The 17,684-nt window shown below is 37.0% G+C and overlaps 1 protein-coding gene across 1 annotated transcript in view; it reads left to right on the top strand.

Annotated features, from left to right (window-relative positions):
* Window positions 1-8,073, top strand: part of LOC122732267 (dentin sialophosphoprotein) — a 29,200-nt gene extending 21,127 nt beyond the window's left edge. Inside the window, exons 4-7 of the mRNA XM_043972350.1 lie at window positions 1,847-1,933; window positions 4,677-5,071; window positions 5,168-5,636; window positions 6,508-8,073. Coding sequence (XP_043828285.1) covers window positions 1,847-1,933; window positions 4,677-5,071; window positions 5,168-5,636; window positions 6,508-8,073 — 2,517 coding nt within the window. The remainder of the gene's footprint in view (window positions 1-1,846; window positions 1,934-4,676; window positions 5,072-5,167; window positions 5,637-6,507) is intronic.
* Window positions 8,074-17,684: the final 9,611 nt, after the last annotated feature.

Below are 17,684 nucleotides of genomic sequence, written 5' to 3'. Positions count from 1 at the left end.
AGTCAAAGAATTTCTTTCCCCAACTATGTATTCACTCTTCCCCACTCTTGGCTACCATTAGGAAAAGGGTGTGGTCTACAGCAGTGGTGTCAAATTCAAATAGAAACAGGGTTCCTAATCTCTATGTGAAGATCCCTATGGAATTTGATTTTAAAAATCAATGTTTTAATGTATTTTTATTTATTTTATCAAATATTTCCCAATTACATTTTAATCTAGTTTGGGCACAACTCTGGAGTCTTATAAGCCACATGGCTAAAGATCACGTGTTTGACACCTCCACTCTATAGGGTAGCTTTAGAAAAGCTGGTTCTTGCATTTTTGAAGGAAGACACCACAGGGCTTCTCCTATCTGTAGCCTTCTGAATGTGTAGGGTGTGTATGTTTGAAAATAGCATTCACAAGAAGAAAATGAGTGATAACATGCAGAAGATTAAAAAATGGGGAGGAAACATGGCTAATGAATATCACTTTACCCGGGAATGTCAGAGGAAGGCAACACAACCAGAGCAAATTATGGGCTATGATAAAGGGAAATAGACCTTTGAGGAGGTACTAATAAATAGAGTTGGATACTACTAATAGTAAATTCTCAGCTCTGAGTGACTTTAAGGGAATAACCAAAGTGGACTCTTACAAATAAGGCCACCTGGATAAAGTACTGGCTCTGGATTCGGGAGGACCTGAGTTTAAATCCAGCCTCAGACGCTTGACACTTACTAGCTGTGTGACCCTGGACAAGTTACTTGACCCCCATTGCCCAGAAAAAACCAAACAAACAAATAAGGCCACCAACTGTGTTTTAGAATGTTGAGTGGCTGAAAATACTTCCTTCTTTGAAGATGCAGGGAATGATGAGTGTGGAATATAACATGTACATGATCAATAAATTGTTTGGTCTTAGTGAAATGCTTTTAAAAAAGTTCTTTGTAAGAAATAAAGGATGACTCATTGGGTTGGAGGGGGAGGGATATATTGAGAAATGAAGGTTACATAAAATGTATCAATAAAATATTTTAAAAACCTCTTCATTAAAAGTATTTGTCAATGATTTTGGGGTATTTGCAAATTTGGATAACCAGAAGGGGATATTTACTGGGGCGGGGGGAAGGGGAGAGAGATAAAGTGTGTGTGTGTGTGTGTGTGTGTGTGTGTTGGGAGGTAGAGGCACTGTCCAAGAGAAAATAAATCCCCAGAAAAGAGCTCAGGCCCTTTTTGTCATAGGTGTAAGGGGCTAAAATTCTAGCTAGTCTGTCTAAATATCTAATGAGTGGTCGCCAATAAATTATAAGCTTTAGCAAGAGTTAGACTTTTAAGCATTTATTAAGGAGAATAAAAATTTGGTAAAGAGAGAGAGAAAGGCCTAGATTCATCTATCTATCTCGGGGAGCTACAGTTCTCCTGCTCTGCTCTCCATGAGAGTCCTGAGGACAGAGAGAGAGGGAGAGCGCCAGCCTCGCCTCGTCTTCCTCCCACAAGCAAACTTCACTTCCTGACACCAAAGACACATGTCTTGCCCTCAGGAGCCTTCTCCTCATGGCGGAGCTTTCCTACAGTAAGTCTCCAGCAGGTGGCATCATTCCAATCGGTACACAGGCATCCTCAACACAAAGACTTCATTTATACTGATCAATGAATGTATCAATATAATTTGGAACTATATAAAAATTTTAAAGTTTATACCTAGTTTGAAGTTTTTGTTTTCTAATTTAAGATTAACAATAATTTGCTTGTTTTCTACATGTGTGACTATATTCAGTTTTAAAATATTTTTTACAAAATCATTTTGAGATTAAGCATATTTTAAACATTAATATTCTTTAATGTTCTGTTTTCAATTTGACAGGTTTCTCAGATCAGACCCCAGGAGAAATATACTTTTAATAGACTTGTGGATTTAAATTGTCCAGGAAAAGCAGAAGTGACCCAACAGGTATCATACCTTAAAAATGTGATTTCTTTTTATTCTTTAGTTCTGTCTGTATTCCATTTGGAAATTGTTATTGGGAGAGACTGAAGTCTTCTCACTTCATCCTTTCCAAAACTCTTAGATCCTTTTCCTGATCTCTACGCCCACTGCCACTACCCTAGTACAGACCAGAGCTATGACTAGCTTTTTTTTTTTTAACCTGGGGCAAGTGGTACTGTAAGAGGTGTGTGTCTCCACATAAGGAGACAGGATCATGTGGGTTGTGCCTGTTTGGTAGAGGAAGTACACCTTGGGAAACCATTTGCTTTCTAAACTCTTGAAGAAGAAAAGAACATGTTCTGAGGTCTGAGTAGCAGGGGAAGAAATTAATCCTGGGACAGGGTTGTTGAGATCATCTAAATTTTCCACCTTGTTGCAAAGCCCTATTGGACCTGTCCAAATTATAGTTGTATAAGTACTCACTAATACCCACCTAGACTACTGTAATAGCCTCTGAACAGATATTCCTGTCTCTAATTTTTCCTCTTTCTAATTCATACTTCATGTCACTGCCAGAATAATCTCTTTTATGTGTAGATGTAGTCATGCAACTCTTCTGCTCAAAAGTCTGTAGTGGCTTTCTACTGCTTCCCAAGTAAAATTTTAGCACTCTTTTGTCTCATACTCAAGGCCCTCCACAGTCTGGCATCAACCAGTGGTATTTGATATTGCTCTATACATTCATGCCTCTTTGTCTTTGCTCCTACTATTCACCCTACCTGGAATGTTCTCTCTCTCTCTCTTTTTTTTTTTTTTGGTGAGGCAATTGGGGTTAAGTGACTTGCCCAGGGTCACACAGCTAGTAAGTGTCAAGTGTCTGAGGCTGGATTTGAACTCAGGTCCTCCTGACTCCAGGGCCAGTGCTCTATCCACTGTGTCACCTAGCTGCCCCTGGAATGTTCTCTTTACTGTTGAACTCCTACCCATCCTTTAAAGCCCAGATCCCAGGCTACCCTCTCCAGGAAGACTTGCTTATTGTTTGTATTGGAAGCAACCCTCCCTCTTAGACTTCATGTAGCCTTTTATTTTATATTTCTTTCAGGTTATCATGGATTATTGTTCATTATAGTTCTAATTTGTGACATTGTCTTACCTACTGAGCTGAGTACAATGCTGTTCATCCAAGAGGCTCTTAATAAAAGGTGTTTTTAAAAATCCAATTAAATTGATTGTGATCAAATTGTCATCTATATTTTGAACTTATGCTACTAGGTGTTTGAAATAAGTTTTCTACAGTGAGGCACTTTCCTCCCTTGCTATCTAAATATCAGTAAAAGGAAAGAAATATGGTTTAGTTGACAGCATTGACATTTTCCATAAATTAGCTATGCTTGCAAATGAATGTCATCACCAATATCTAATCTGCTTCTATTGGGTTATGATTTTTGGAAAATCGTATTCTGCCTCTTAGCCCAGAAGAGAACTTAAACATAATAGATGTATGAAACATCTTTTGCAACTGGTTTCCTGAGCTTTGAAGTATGTCTTTGCTTAACAGACAATGAGTTGGTGGCATTCATGAACAAATTGTTTTTTATTCATAAACATTTTAGAAACTAATCAAAAAGTTACATAAAATCTTTTTTGGAGGTGGGGCAATGAGGGTTAAGTGACTTGCCCAAGGTCACACAGCTAGTAAGTGTCAAGTGTCTGAGGTCATATTTGAACTCAGGTCCTCCTGAATCGAGGGCCGGTGCTTTATCCACTGCACCACCTAGAAAAATTCATTTATACAATTATCAAAAATCAACCAGATTGTTCTAAATGAGGGAATCAGAGGACTCTTAGTTTGAATCTCGACTTTGCCTTGACCTGTGTGACCTTAGGCTTAACTTCTCTTGTCCTAACTTTCACCATCTATCAAATCAGGAGGGTAGAGTTGATGACTTCTAAGGTCTCTTGCAGATCTACAATCCTATAACATTGGTCAAATCATTCATTCTTTCTGGATCTCTTTTTTCCTCATCTATAAAATTAGAAATATGGTTGAAATTTCTTTAATCCAAACAACTAGAAACATATAGCATACTTCCCAAAGGAGAGTTCCAAGCACTTGCCTTCTAAAATGAAAGAGCAAACATTAGTTAGAGCATATATACACACAAAGTATATTTGCCATAAATACTTTGTATCCATAAAGCACTCTTTAAATGTTATTATGTATTCTGTAGCCAAGACATCTGTATTATTTTATTGCCATAAAACATTCTATAAAGATTATTACTGGTAGTAATGAAATAAGAACATTTCTTTTCTGATTGGCACATTTGAATTATCCTTTAAAAGTGATTAGTTATGGGGCATCTAGGTGGTGCAATGGATAGAGCTCCAGCCCTGGAGTCAGGAGGACCTGAGTTCAAATCTGTCCTCAGACACTTAACACTTACTAGCTGTGTGACCCTAGGCAAGTCACTTAACCCCATTTGCCTCACTAAAATAAAAAAAAACATTTAAAATTTAAAAATTAAAAAAGAAAAAAATATATATATATAGTAGGGGGCAGCTAGGTGGCACAGTAGATAAAGCACCAGCCCTGGATTGAGGAGGACCTGAGTTCAAATTTGATCTCAGACACTTGACATTTACTAGCTGTGTGACCCTGGGCAAGTCACTCAACCCTCATTGCTCCCCCCATGCCCCCCAAATATATATATTTTATATGACCAAGATATTAAATTATTTTTCTTATTATTTTGCCCCCTTTTAGGATCAAATAACTGTTGATGGCATTGTCAAAGAAAATAATGAAACTAATGAAGACTTCACCTATCAAAATAGGAAGGATGCCCAACTATATAAAAATGGCAGTAGCAAAGGAGAAGAGGATGCTATTGAGAATACAAAGATAGGAGAAAAGGAATCTTATGCCAGTCCTGGATTAGCTAAAGGAGAGAGAGATTTTAGCAATAGGCATGGGGAAATAATGTATCCAGAAACATTAGAGAGAGATGGGAATGGAGAAAATGACACAACAAATGGGTTTGAAGACATCATTTACAAGGCAGGAAATGTAATGCAGAATAATAATAATGAAACCATCAGTGGAAATGCCAAAGAAGGGAATGCTACCAACACAAATCAAATTGAAATGGTCAATATTCAGCAAGAAAATGAAAACAAGAAGAGAAACAATGAAGAGGAAGGAAATGGAAATATTGATAAAAATGAGGGTGGTCTAAATGAAAAAACTCCTTACAGAGGAGATGGGATTGGGAATAATCAAACTGAGGCTCCAACAGAAAAAAGTGAAGCTAAACATGGCAGTGGAGAAGAGGAAAGCTGGAATGATATCGATGGTGGTGCTAGTGGTAATGGAGTTGGTACCTTTGAAGACAATGGTTCTGGTGATGATGAGGGAGAAGAAGCAGAGGACAGAAATGAAAGCACTGTTGATCATAGGGATTCAAGCTTTCCTAGTAATGAGGTTCAGGAAAACGGAAATGAAGATGACAGTGATAATAGTTTAAGCAAAAATTCAAGTAATGCCAAAGAAGAAGATGACACTGGAGACAAAGATGATTTCCTCAATGGAGAAAATATATCAAAGAATGATGAAGATCATAATACAGTAGAAGCTTCCACAGAGCTGACTTTAATCCTTAAAGGTGGGAAAAATGGATTCATTGAAGAATCAGGTCCCAATGACATTGACAGAGACCAAGAAAAGGTAAGTTTTAGATTTTTTTTTTGTCTAGTCAGCTTAAGCAGAAACAATTTTTTTCCTCTGAAATGTTTTTCTTCAAACAAATAAAAACTACAGTCTTCTACATTAGCCTTCCCTATTACGTGAATAAAAAGATATAGAATCCTTGCTGCATTGGGATGGTACAACTTTGGGAATTAAGATTTCTACAAGTTTGCTGAAAATCTTTTTAAAGGCATGCCTTGAACGATGAATTTACCAAGTCATTGCTTGAAGAATTTCATAGAATTCAGAACTTGAAGGGAGCTTAGAATAATCTTGTCCAAAGCCATTTGATTTTGTAAATAAAGAACAAAGGGTAAAGCAAATGGCAAATGGATAACAAGGGAGGTTAAGTGACTTGCCCATGATTACCAAGGTAGGGAGTAGTGGGCCTAGAATCCAGACCTGACTACTCTTAATCATGATCTGTCTCTCTTTCTACTCTGCCAACCCCCCTCAGAGTTCCTCTGGGGCAGAGAATTTGAAGTGACTGTTGAGGAGTCCAAAGAGTGAAGCTCTTTCAAGACTAAACAAAGTAAAAATGTCACAAATAACAGCTTTCAAAATATAAAGTTAACATTGTATCAGGTTCATTGATACAGCCCCATTTTCATAATTTTATGGTAGAGTATTGCTTTTGTTTTGTTTTTTTGTTTTTCGTGTTTTTTAGTGAGGCATTTGGGTTTAAGTGACTTGCCCAGGGTCACACAGCTAGTAAGTGTTAAGTGTCTGAGGTCGGATTTGAACTCAGGTACTCCTGACTCCAGGGCCAGTGCTCTATCCACTGTGCCATCTAGCTGCCCCAAGTATTGTTGTTTTATTTACACTTTTCCCCTCTACCATTTCCTAGCAGGTAGAAAACAATGGACCCAACAGCAGCAATGGTATGGAAACGACTAAAGAAGCTGAGAAAGTAAATGATACTCTTCAAAGTAAAGGAGATGACATTATTTTAAACAAAGGATCCCACGATATGCCAGTGAAAGTTGACAATGAACCTGTTGGAAATATCCCGAAATCAAAACTTGGAGGCAACACTGGCAGTGAAAGCAGTAGTGATGGATATGATGAGAGCTATGATTTTGACAATGAATCTATGCAAGGAGATGACCCTAATAGCAGTAACGATGATGTCAAGTCTGAAAGTGAGGATATCAGTAACAGTGACGGCAATGATTCTAACGAACCTGATGAATCGATTGGTGATAGCAATGGTAGCAACTCACCAGAAGGAGGAGATGAGGATAGTGATAGCGTTTCAGACACTAATGGTGATGATAGTGACAACACTCACAATAACAGTGATGGAAAGCCTCCAAATGGCAGTAGTGATAGTAGTGACAGTGACAGCAAATCTGATAGCAGTGACAGTAGTGATAGCAGTGATAGTAGTGACAGTAGTGACAGCAGTGATAGTAGTGACAGTAGCGATAGTGATGGCAAATCTGATAGCAGTGACAGCAGTGACAGTAGTGATAGTAGTGACAATGACAGCAAATCTGATAGCAGTGACAGTAGTGACAGTAGTGATAGTAGTGACAATGACAGCAAATCTGATAGCAGCGACAGTAGTGACAGCAGTGATAGCAGTGACAGTAGTGATAGTGATAGCAAATCTGATAGCAGTGACAGTAACAGCAGTGATAGTAGTGATAGCAAATCTGATAGCAGTGATAGCAGTGACAGTAGTGATAGCAAATCTGATAGCAGTGACAGCAGTGATAGTAGTGATAGCAGTGACAGCAGTGATAGTGATAGCAGTGATAGCAAATCTGATAGCAGTGACAGCAGTGATAGTGATAGCAGTGACAGTAGTGATAGCAAATCTGATAGCAGTGACAGCAGTGACAGTAGTGATAGTAGTGACAATGACAGCAAATCTGATAGCAGTGACAGTAGTGATAGCAGCGACAGTAGTGACAGCAGTGATAGCAGTGACAGTAGTGACAGCAGTGACAGTAGTGATAGTGATAGCAAATCTGATAGCAGTGACAGTAACAGCAGTGATAGTAGTGATAGCAGTGACAGCAGTGATAGTGATAGCAGTGATAGTGATAGCAAATCTGACAGCAGATCTGATAGCAGTGACAGCAGTGATAGTGATAGCAGTGACAGTAGTGATAGCAAATCTGATAGCAGTGATAGCAGTGACAGTAGTGATAGCAAATCTGATAGCAGTAACAGCAGTGATAGTAAATCTGATAACAGTAACGGTGACAGTGAATCTGATAGTAGCAACAGCAGCGATAGCAGTGACAGTGATAGTAAATCTGATGATAGTAGTGACAGCAGTGATAGTAACAGTAATGAAAACAACCATCAAGGCAAGTCTAAAAATGCTACTAACAATGGAAATGACAGTGATAGTGATAGTATCAGTGAAGGCAGTGATAGTAATCATTTAACAAGTGATGATTAGAACAAAGGCCAGGTAATGACAAAGTTCCTCCTGTGAAAAGTTCAAGTAATTTATAAGTAAAATTTCTATGAACATACAACCAGTGAGAGAGAATGAAATGAAAGTCAGGCATCACCTCAGACACAACTGTAAAAATTGTCAAGTTGTCAGATTTGGGGCCAAAGAAAAGTTAACTCAGATATATTCTGACTGCTTGATCTGTGTGAGTTTTAAGATAGTAGGTGAAAATGTTACATAACTATAGATGTGTTTAAATGTATTGAAATGTCTTTGTACTTTAACTTCAGTTCAAATGCAGAGTAAAATGTGAAACAACAGTGGAAAAATACTGGTTAGGCTGATATACCTAAAAGCTTGAATCTTTACTGGTTTGCCAAATGGCAACTTAGACTTCATGAATTAAATGTTCCAAAGAATTCTACAAAATGTTTCCCATAAGCAATAACAGTTATAAACAAGTATGTGGCATTGTCATACTCCAGAAAGCATGAATTCTGAGTCACTGCACTCAGGGTTAAGGAAAGATTGTTTGATGATATCTAGCTCTGCTATTGACATCATTATTTGATATGAGGTCCTACTTTATGTAAAGCAAAGTAGAGGGATGATCAATCTCTATAAAGAATATATTTATTGTGCCCTAAAGAGAATTACTTTGACAGGTGCTTTTGATTCTAAATATTAACAAGACTAAAAAACGATAAAATTTTGGTGAAGGTTTTTCAATCCACTGAAAGGGAAAAGCATATCCACACGCCACTGGGAATTTAGCATAAAGTCCCTAAAGCAGACTTGATCAAGTACCTTCTATGATGCCTTCCTCATGGAACTCAAGTGCTGGGCTGGACTCAGGGAGACTCACATTCTAAATCTAGTTCTGTGATCTCCATATATATCTTTTAAAAATTAGCAACACTATTATGGACTTGATTGTCATAATGGTAAAACTGGTTGTGTATGTAAACATGGGCTGATTTAGGATGAATTTATCTTTTTGGGACTAATCCTCACTCAAGAATCGCACCTACTTCTTAGAAGTCTCCTTGGTCTAGACATTGTCACTAACTAAGCCAGTAGCAGCTTAAAAATTACCTGGAGATTTTCTCTCTCTTTTTTTTTTCTTCTTGGGTCATGTTTGCTACCAAAAGTCTCAGAAGATCCTTGAACTGATTTTATATGAATACCAGTAATTTTCAAAGTCAAGGATGTATCCCCAAACCCATACAATTAGAGAAACACTACAGCCTAATTAGCATTTTAGAAGAGATATAACTGACAGATATATTTAAAGATTTAATTATGTTCTACAAAATGAAGTATGGAGGGAATTCCTTTCTTTCTCCTTTATTTTATTTTAGGCTTGGACTTGAGATTTCATCTGGGTAGAGAATTCCCAATGTAGAAATGTCCTTCACCAATGCAGATCACTAACTTACTATAGATTTAGAGAGTTGCTAGTTAGACTTGCCAATGGTTACCTAACTGTGTCAGAGGTGAGACTTGAATCCAGGCCTTCCTGACTTCAAGTCCAGTACTCTACCAACTCTACCATGATGCCTCCAATATACAATTATTTTACATAATATATCCCTTTGATTGATTGTTCTAATGGAGGTGTCTAGGAATTGTCCACACCTCATTTGTACCTTTGCTTGGTTGTTTCTATAACTCAATCAAAAAGGTGGTCTTAAAGTACATAGCATGTTGTTAATTACATGCATTGGGGTTTGGGAGGGTGGAGTAAGTATTCTTTTTTTTTTTTTTTTAGTGAGGCAATTGGGGTTAAGTGACTTGCCCAGGGTCACACAGCTAGTAAGTGTTAAGTGTCTGAGGCCGCATTTGAACTCAGGGCCGGTACTTATCCACTGCGCCACCTAGCTGCCCCTGGAGTAAGTATTCTTAACTCCAGTTTACAGATGAAGCAATTGAGACTTAGGGGAAATGACTTAATAATTCTTCAACAGTGTTATAAGGATCACACTTTATATTTGAACCACGCTTTTAAAATTCATTGCCTTTTCTAATAAGCCAGGGTACCATAGAGAGGCATTTTATTTTGTTTGTGCATTGATTTTGTTTGTTTATTAAATCAACTTAAGCCTTACTCTGATGCCTTCAAGTGGTATGGAGGTGACCCCAGTTTCTCAAAGGCTACGCCAGTGAATATAAGTCCTTGCTGGCCTGACCAGGATGGAAGAGTTACAAGTATAGACTAGAATTTGAGTGCAAAATACGGTTGGGATGGCTCAGTGGACAATGTGGCCTCTTCTTTTGAGGGTAGGGCTCATTATGAGCCAAGAAATTAGTTTGAACTAGAGGAAGTGGGTGCTTCTGGAGGCCTTGTTCTCCTAAGAGGAATAATATTTTGTGGGACTGCTTCCTACCAAGCAGAGGTAGTATCAGGGACCTAGAGGAAGAAATATTATGGTCTCAAGGCAGTCAATTTGACAGAGAATGAGAAATAGGATACAAATTAAAGTAAATTCAAGGAATAAGGGACTCAGCAGGGCAACCTGAGCAGGGGAAATGGGGACTGTGGGAGCAGGATATAACCATAAGATTACTGTAAGTCATATAAACTACAAGGACTAAGTGTTGATTTCATTGAAAAACACATAAACTTAACAATTATATGCCTAAATGAGAATGGATTAAATTCACTTACTAAATAAAAGAGAATGGACTAATGGAAAACAAATTATAAAACCCCACAATAAACTGTTGTATATTAGAAACACATGTAAAACACATAGATATAATTTTTTATATATGTTGTCTCATCATTATCATCTTTCATGTAGTTATTAGTTGTTTCTTTCATTTGTTTTTGGTCATCAATAAGTCTCCATTTAGATTTGTATCTTTTGCTTATGTGCCCTGTATTAATTGAGATTTTTACTGCGTTATGGTATTTAAAAGATATGGTTAATATTTTTGCTTTTTTGCATAAATGTATAGTTTATACTCTATTTTGTGTTATATAATTTCTATGTGCCCTATTCTCTGTATCTATTTTTAAAAGTGTCATGTGGTATTGAGAAATATATATATGCATATATGTGTGTGTATACATATATACATACATACATGTGTATATACATATTCTTTGATATTCTCATTCAGAAAATTCCATCTTTCAAACTGTACACTTTCCCAACTGTTTGTTCACTTCTATTTCTACATTTTTCTTTTTGTTGATCTTTCTCATATATTTATTCAAGTTTGGGAGAGGAACATTAAAATCTCTTGCTATTTTGCTTCTCTTCTTTTGAATATACACATTTTCATTGATTAGGATGAGCTTTGTATGGTATGCTATTTGGAGTTTCAGTTTGAATTCCTTTGTTGTTGGTTTTTTAAATATACCATTTCATTTCCTTTACTGAATTTTTGTGTGTGTGTGCGTAGCTGTGGAATAATATCGTTATTCAAGTATCCTATCATTATATTTGGGGGTATCTAGGTGGCATAGTGGATAGAGTACTGGCCCTGAAGTTCGGAGGACCTGAGTTTAAATCTGACCTCAGACACTTACTAGCTGTGTGACCCTAGGCAAGTCACTTAACCCCAATTACCTTAAACATTCAGGGCCATCTCCCTGATGTATATCTTGCCACTGGACTCAGATGGCTCTAGAAGAGAGACTTTGGTGATTTTGGACAGCCCTCCCTCACTTAAATCCAAATCTTCCAAGTCTTGACATCACCCTGATATGGTCCTTTTCAAGAACAAAGGACAAACAACAGCAGCAACAACATTTATATTCGAAAATCATTTCCTTAGTCATGTCTGAAATTTGTTGTTTAATATTGACATTGTGAAATTTACCCACTATGTGTCTTGAATCCAGCTACAGTAGTCCTCAGAGGAAAAAATTATATCCTTGATGACACATGCCAGCTAAATAGAAAAAAGAGAAAAATTAAATGAATAAACAGTTGTGATTTAGAAAACCAACAAATAAGCCCAGAATAACAACAAAAGAGGAAATCTTGAAAATTAGAGAAAAATAAATAGGAAAACAAGAGATTTATAGAAATGATTTTTAAAAGCCCACCTAAAAGTTGGTTCTTTGAAAAGATTAACAAATGAAATAAACCTTTAGTCAACCTGACTTAAAAGGAGTGGGAATGTAATCAAATCAATAAAAATTTAAAAAACAATACAGTGAAATAACAGATAAAAAATGAAGAGAGTTAATAAGAACCTAATCTGAATTTATAACACACCTACTATATGCCAGCAATATTGAGAATTCAAGAGGAACAGAGAACTATCTACAAAAATATAAAATTCTCAAATTAACAAAGCACCAAGTAAAGATCTTAAATAATTTCAGAAATGCTAATTGAACTACTTGTAAATGAACTACTTGATTTGTAGGACAATTATGTGTTGTTTTTTTGTTCGTTTTTTTTACGTGGGGCAATGGGGGTTAAGTGACTTGCCCAGGGCCACATAGCTAGTTAAGTGTCAAGTGTCTGAGGCTGGATTTGAACTCACATATTCCTGAATCCAGGGCTGGTGCTTTATCCACTGCGCCACCTAGCTGCCCCAATTATGTTTTAAAAATAAAGAATAATTAATATCCATGCCCTACAAATTCCTCTCTACATCTGAGGAAGAAAACACTCTACCAGACTCTTTTCATGAGACAAATAGAATCCTTACACCTGACCCATTCAGGGCTAAAGCAGAAAAAGGAGAACTTTAAACCTTTCTTGATATGATGAAACTATCTGTCTAAAACACAAAGCTCACATCACATGCAATGAGGAAACAGCAAAAGTTTTCTCAATAAATTCTGCAGTAAAGCAAGAATGTCCTTTCTCTTCTTTCTCCCCATATTTGTCACCATTCTATAAGTGCTAGCAATACCAATGACAAAAGAAATAAATTTAAGGCAAAGGTAAAACAAAGCAGGATAATTTACTTAGTAAACCTTAGAGAATCAGCAAAGGTTCCATAAAGTAGAAGGAAACAAAATAAATTCATAAAACATAAACAGCAATTCTATATGGCATTGACAAAATATAAGAGGGCATAATATCAAAAGAAGTACCATTCAAAATAACTAAAATACATAAAATACATGAATCAATCTACTAGAATATAACCAAGACCTTCATATATATAATTATAATATGTTCCTTAAATAAAGTTACTTACATGACTGGAAAGTTTTTTCATTGTTCATAGATGGGTCATGCCAATATAATAAAAATGTCATTGCTAATTAAATGAATTTGCAATTTTAATTCTATAACAATAAAAACTAACTAGATGTAGAAGAAATGGAAAAGGATGTGATGCAATTATTTGGATTCAGAATTGGTAGAATAATTGAACTCAAAAAATACATATAGTAGTAATAGCTAACATTGGTACAGTTCCTTGATGTTTATGCAGCAGTTTACATATATTATCTTAATTTATCTTCACAACAACACTGAGATACTATAATTCCCATTTTACAGATGAGAGAAGCAAGGCACAGAGAAGTTAAATGATTTGCCCAGGGTCATATAGCTACTGTACTCCAGGGATGTATGCTTGCCCCCCTCTGTTGTTTAACATTTTTATTGGTGATTTAGATAATGGTGCAGATATAATGTTCATCAAATTTTTAGACAGTCCCAAACTATACAGGATATCTAGCACTCTGAATAACAGACATGGGGCCCAAAGGTATCCTGATAGGTCAAGACATTAGACTGGATCAAATAAAATGAAATTCAATAGGGAGAAATGAAAAGTCTCACATTTACAACAACAACAAAATCTTGACAAGTCCAAGACAAAGGAGGCATGGTTAGACTGTGGCTCTTCTGAAAAAGATTTGGGGGTTTTAGTGGACTACAGGCTCAAAAAGTGTAATGTGATCACCAAAAAATGAATGGAGTCCTGTGCCGAATTAAAATAGGCATAGGCATAGTTTCTAGAAATAAGTAGGTGATGTTGTCACTGTACCCTGACTTTGGCATACCTCATCCAGAGTACTAGGTTCAATTCTGGACACCTCTGGTTTAAGAAGCAAAAGCACATTCATAAGCTGGAGATTGTCCAAAAGAGGACATAGAAAATGGTGAAGGGCCTTGAGACCATATTTTATGAATATGAGTTGAAGTAACTTGTCATGTTAAGCCTGGTGAAGAGAAGTCTTAAAGTGAGTAGGAAATGTGGGGAGAGGGAACAAGATAGCCATCCATCCTCGACTATCTGAGCAGTTGTGATATGGAGGAAGGATTAGACTTCTCTTTGGCTCTAGATTGCAGAATCAGGAGCTGTTGGGAAAAGTTCTAATGAGGCTAATTCAGACTCCACATAAAGAAAAATTCCGAATAATTAGAGCTTCCAAAAGTGGAATGGGCTGAATAAGGAAGTGGTGAGTCCTCCCACTGTGAAATCTTCACACAGCGTATGGATTGGCACTTACTGCTCAAGTCTCGTAGGACTCTCAAATCCAGTGGTTCTGTGAGGTGGAGCAGGAGAGGGAAGAATGAAGGAACACCTGATGAATTGTCAAGAGCTCAAGGGGTAGGCCAATAGCATGTCAAATAGATAGACCCTCTATGAAATATTTATAGGTGGTCAACCAGAGTCCAACAGGATAAGGAGGCATGGATTGACTAGGATCTGCATCACTGGAGGGAGCATCCATATCAGAGTATTGAAGTCTATGGTTAGAATCATTGTAAGAATACCAATCAGTCAATAAATCTATCAATTTGTGTGAATCTAATGAATCTATCTATGCACCCATCCATCCATCCATTCATCTATCCATTTTTATTTTTATTCATCCATTCATTTATCCATTCATCTGTCCATTCATTCATTCATTTATTTTTCTGTTTTTCTATCTGATCTCTCTATCATCTCTCTCTCTCTCTCTCTCTCTCTCTCTGTCTCTCTCTCTGTCTCTCTCTGTCTCTCTCTCTGTCTCTCTCTGTCTCTCTCTCTCTGTCTCTCTGTCTCTCTCTCTCTCTCTCCACACATATTTTGGTGCATACCTATATAGTTCAGATTTCACATCAACCCTTAAGATTGACTAAGCAAGTGACTAGATTTTATAGGTGATATAACATTCCAATATTTCCACATCATTTCTCTGGGTGTCTTATAGCTATAATATATGGATCATTGCATAGATCAGAGTTCTTAAATCTTTCAAAATGGATTTTCTTTTTAAAGTTGTCCTTGAATAAATTATTCTCCTGCTTCTAATCACTTCCCTCTGCATCATATTATACTATCCTTCATCTCTGAAATAATCTCTTTCATCATTTCCTTTCCAGAACTCTTTTTTCCCCTCCAGGACTGTATTTTTGTATTTGTATTTGTATTTTCAAAGTCCCTATTCAGCTCTGCCATTTAATTTAATTTAATTTTGGGGGGCGGGGCAATGAGGGTTAAGTGACTTGCCCAGGGTCACACAGCTACTAAGTGTCAAGTGTCTGAGGTCGAATTTGAAATCAGGTCCTCCTGAATCCAGGGCTGGTGCTTTATCCACTGTGCCACCTAGCTGCCCCCAGCTCTGCCCATTTAATCAGAAATGCTTGATAGTCTTCAATTCCATTAATGATCCATTTCCCTCCTTCCCCCAAGTAGGATTATATTCAGCTTTTCAGGATAATTTTAAAGCATATATATTGCCTCTTAGAATGCAAGTTTTCCAAACTCTTTTGTAGGAGCTGACAAATGTGATCCTGACTGGTTCTTTTGTATCTGAAATGCTTCTTTTTAGAAATTTGGATTTTTGAGGTCTTGCACTGAAATCCATATTCCAGGAAAGGGAAGTATTTATTTTCCACAACTCTTACACTCTACTAAGGGGGTGACTTCTCCTGGCTCAGTTGCCTATCATTTTCAGCATACTTCCAGTCAGAGGACACACCTAGACTAATCAGAAACCTATGGGTCATATATTTTTTATGACTCATATGTCTCTCTCTCTCTCTGTATAAATATACACACCCACACCCACTTACTAAAACATATATATATATATATGTATACTTACTAAAACACACACACATATATATGCACACACATACACATACATATACACACATATATGTTTTAGTAAGGAGTCAGAACACAGACCTAACTCCATGCATGCTTTATGGGGTGCATGCTCACTTGGTTGTGTCAGCCTCAAGTCGTTCTGGTAGCCTTCCTTGGTTTGACCCTCAGTTCATGTCACTATCTCCATAATGAAATTAGGTATTCCAGAAGTCCCTATTGGATAGGTCTTTGGAGGCTGGTATTTTGTCATCCAATTTATAGATTGCATTGATATCTTATTTTTACATTTCCTAGATTTTCTCAGTAACTTTCCCTTTCCCTTCTCCCTCTCCCAGAGAACTATTCCTTATAACAATTAAAAAAAAATAAAGAAAAAGCAACCCCCCCAAATCCAGCAAAACTGATCAATACCTTGAAAATAATCTATTATTTTGTGCAGTGTTCGACATCTGTCAACCCTTTCTCTCCACAATGAGTGGGAGGGAAGTTTTCTTGGGGGCTATAATTCTTTGTAATTTTGCAATATTAATTTATCCTTGTATTGTGGTGGTTATTTCCATTTCCATGGTTGTAATAATTGTGTGTGTGTTTATTTATTTAATTTTTCTTGCACTGTCAAACACTTTGCATCAGTTCATGTGAAACCAATTTGCTTCCCAAGAGTCCTTTGGGGCCTTAGGGAGGCAATGTGGAGGCAGAGACAAGAACATTCAATTTCATGTTGAATCCTATTACGTGGGTTTGAGTATATGATCTTAGGTAAGGTACTTAACCTTTTGGAGCCTCAATTTCTATATCTATAAAATAGGAATAATAATATTTCTCTATCATAGTGTTATGAAGATTAAATATCACTAAGCAGATAAAACTTCTAACTGTAATGTGTTATAGAAGTCTGATCTATTACTATTCCATTAATTTCTTAGGCCATAATCCTAGTTTTGGGGATGATGCCATGTCAGACAAATTTTCTCTGGTAGTAATTAAAGGTTCTTGGGAGTGGATGGTGGTGGTGGGTAGCTATTGTAACTGTTAGAGGCTAGGGGTAACTCGGAGACCATGGATAGCAAATCACCCATGAAATCTACAATTGCTTCCCAGCACTTGGCATAAAGAAGAATAAATAAGGGCTAGGCATTCTCAGCACTGATAGGTGAAAAATGTCTACTATTTTCAAAGCCCAAACATAGAGCTTCCTTCATGTACAACCTGGAAATGTACATTAACAGGAAGCCTACCCTCCTACCCTCCCTCATGTCTGACAGGATCTGTCAGTGCGTGGGTGACACTGTCATTGCTTATAATGCTCACAAGCTTTCTTGGATGTGAATGACATATATTTAGAAATCAAAACAAAGCTTTGGGAAGATAGTCAATTTAATGGAAACTAGTCTAGTCATTTGGGAACCACAAGAGCTTTTTAGGGAAAATCTGCCCCTGCAGGATAGAGGAAGTGTGGGTGTACTGGAGTCCCGGTGACACTTTGTGACATCAGATATCCCAAGAAAAAGGTTGATTGGCTACTGAGGAGCTGAAGCAGGGTTTAAATTCCTGTGCCATCAGTGTAATTTTCAAAAATCAGC

The sequence above is a fragment of the Dromiciops gliroides genome, chromosome 6 (genome assembly GCF_019393635.1).
Source record: "Dromiciops gliroides isolate mDroGli1 chromosome 6, mDroGli1.pri, whole genome shotgun sequence".
NCBI lineage: Eukaryota > Metazoa > Chordata > Mammalia > Microbiotheria > Microbiotheriidae > Dromiciops > Dromiciops gliroides.
The sequence above is the reverse complement of the archived record's forward strand: the minus strand, read 5'-3'. Positions and strand labels throughout refer to the sequence as shown.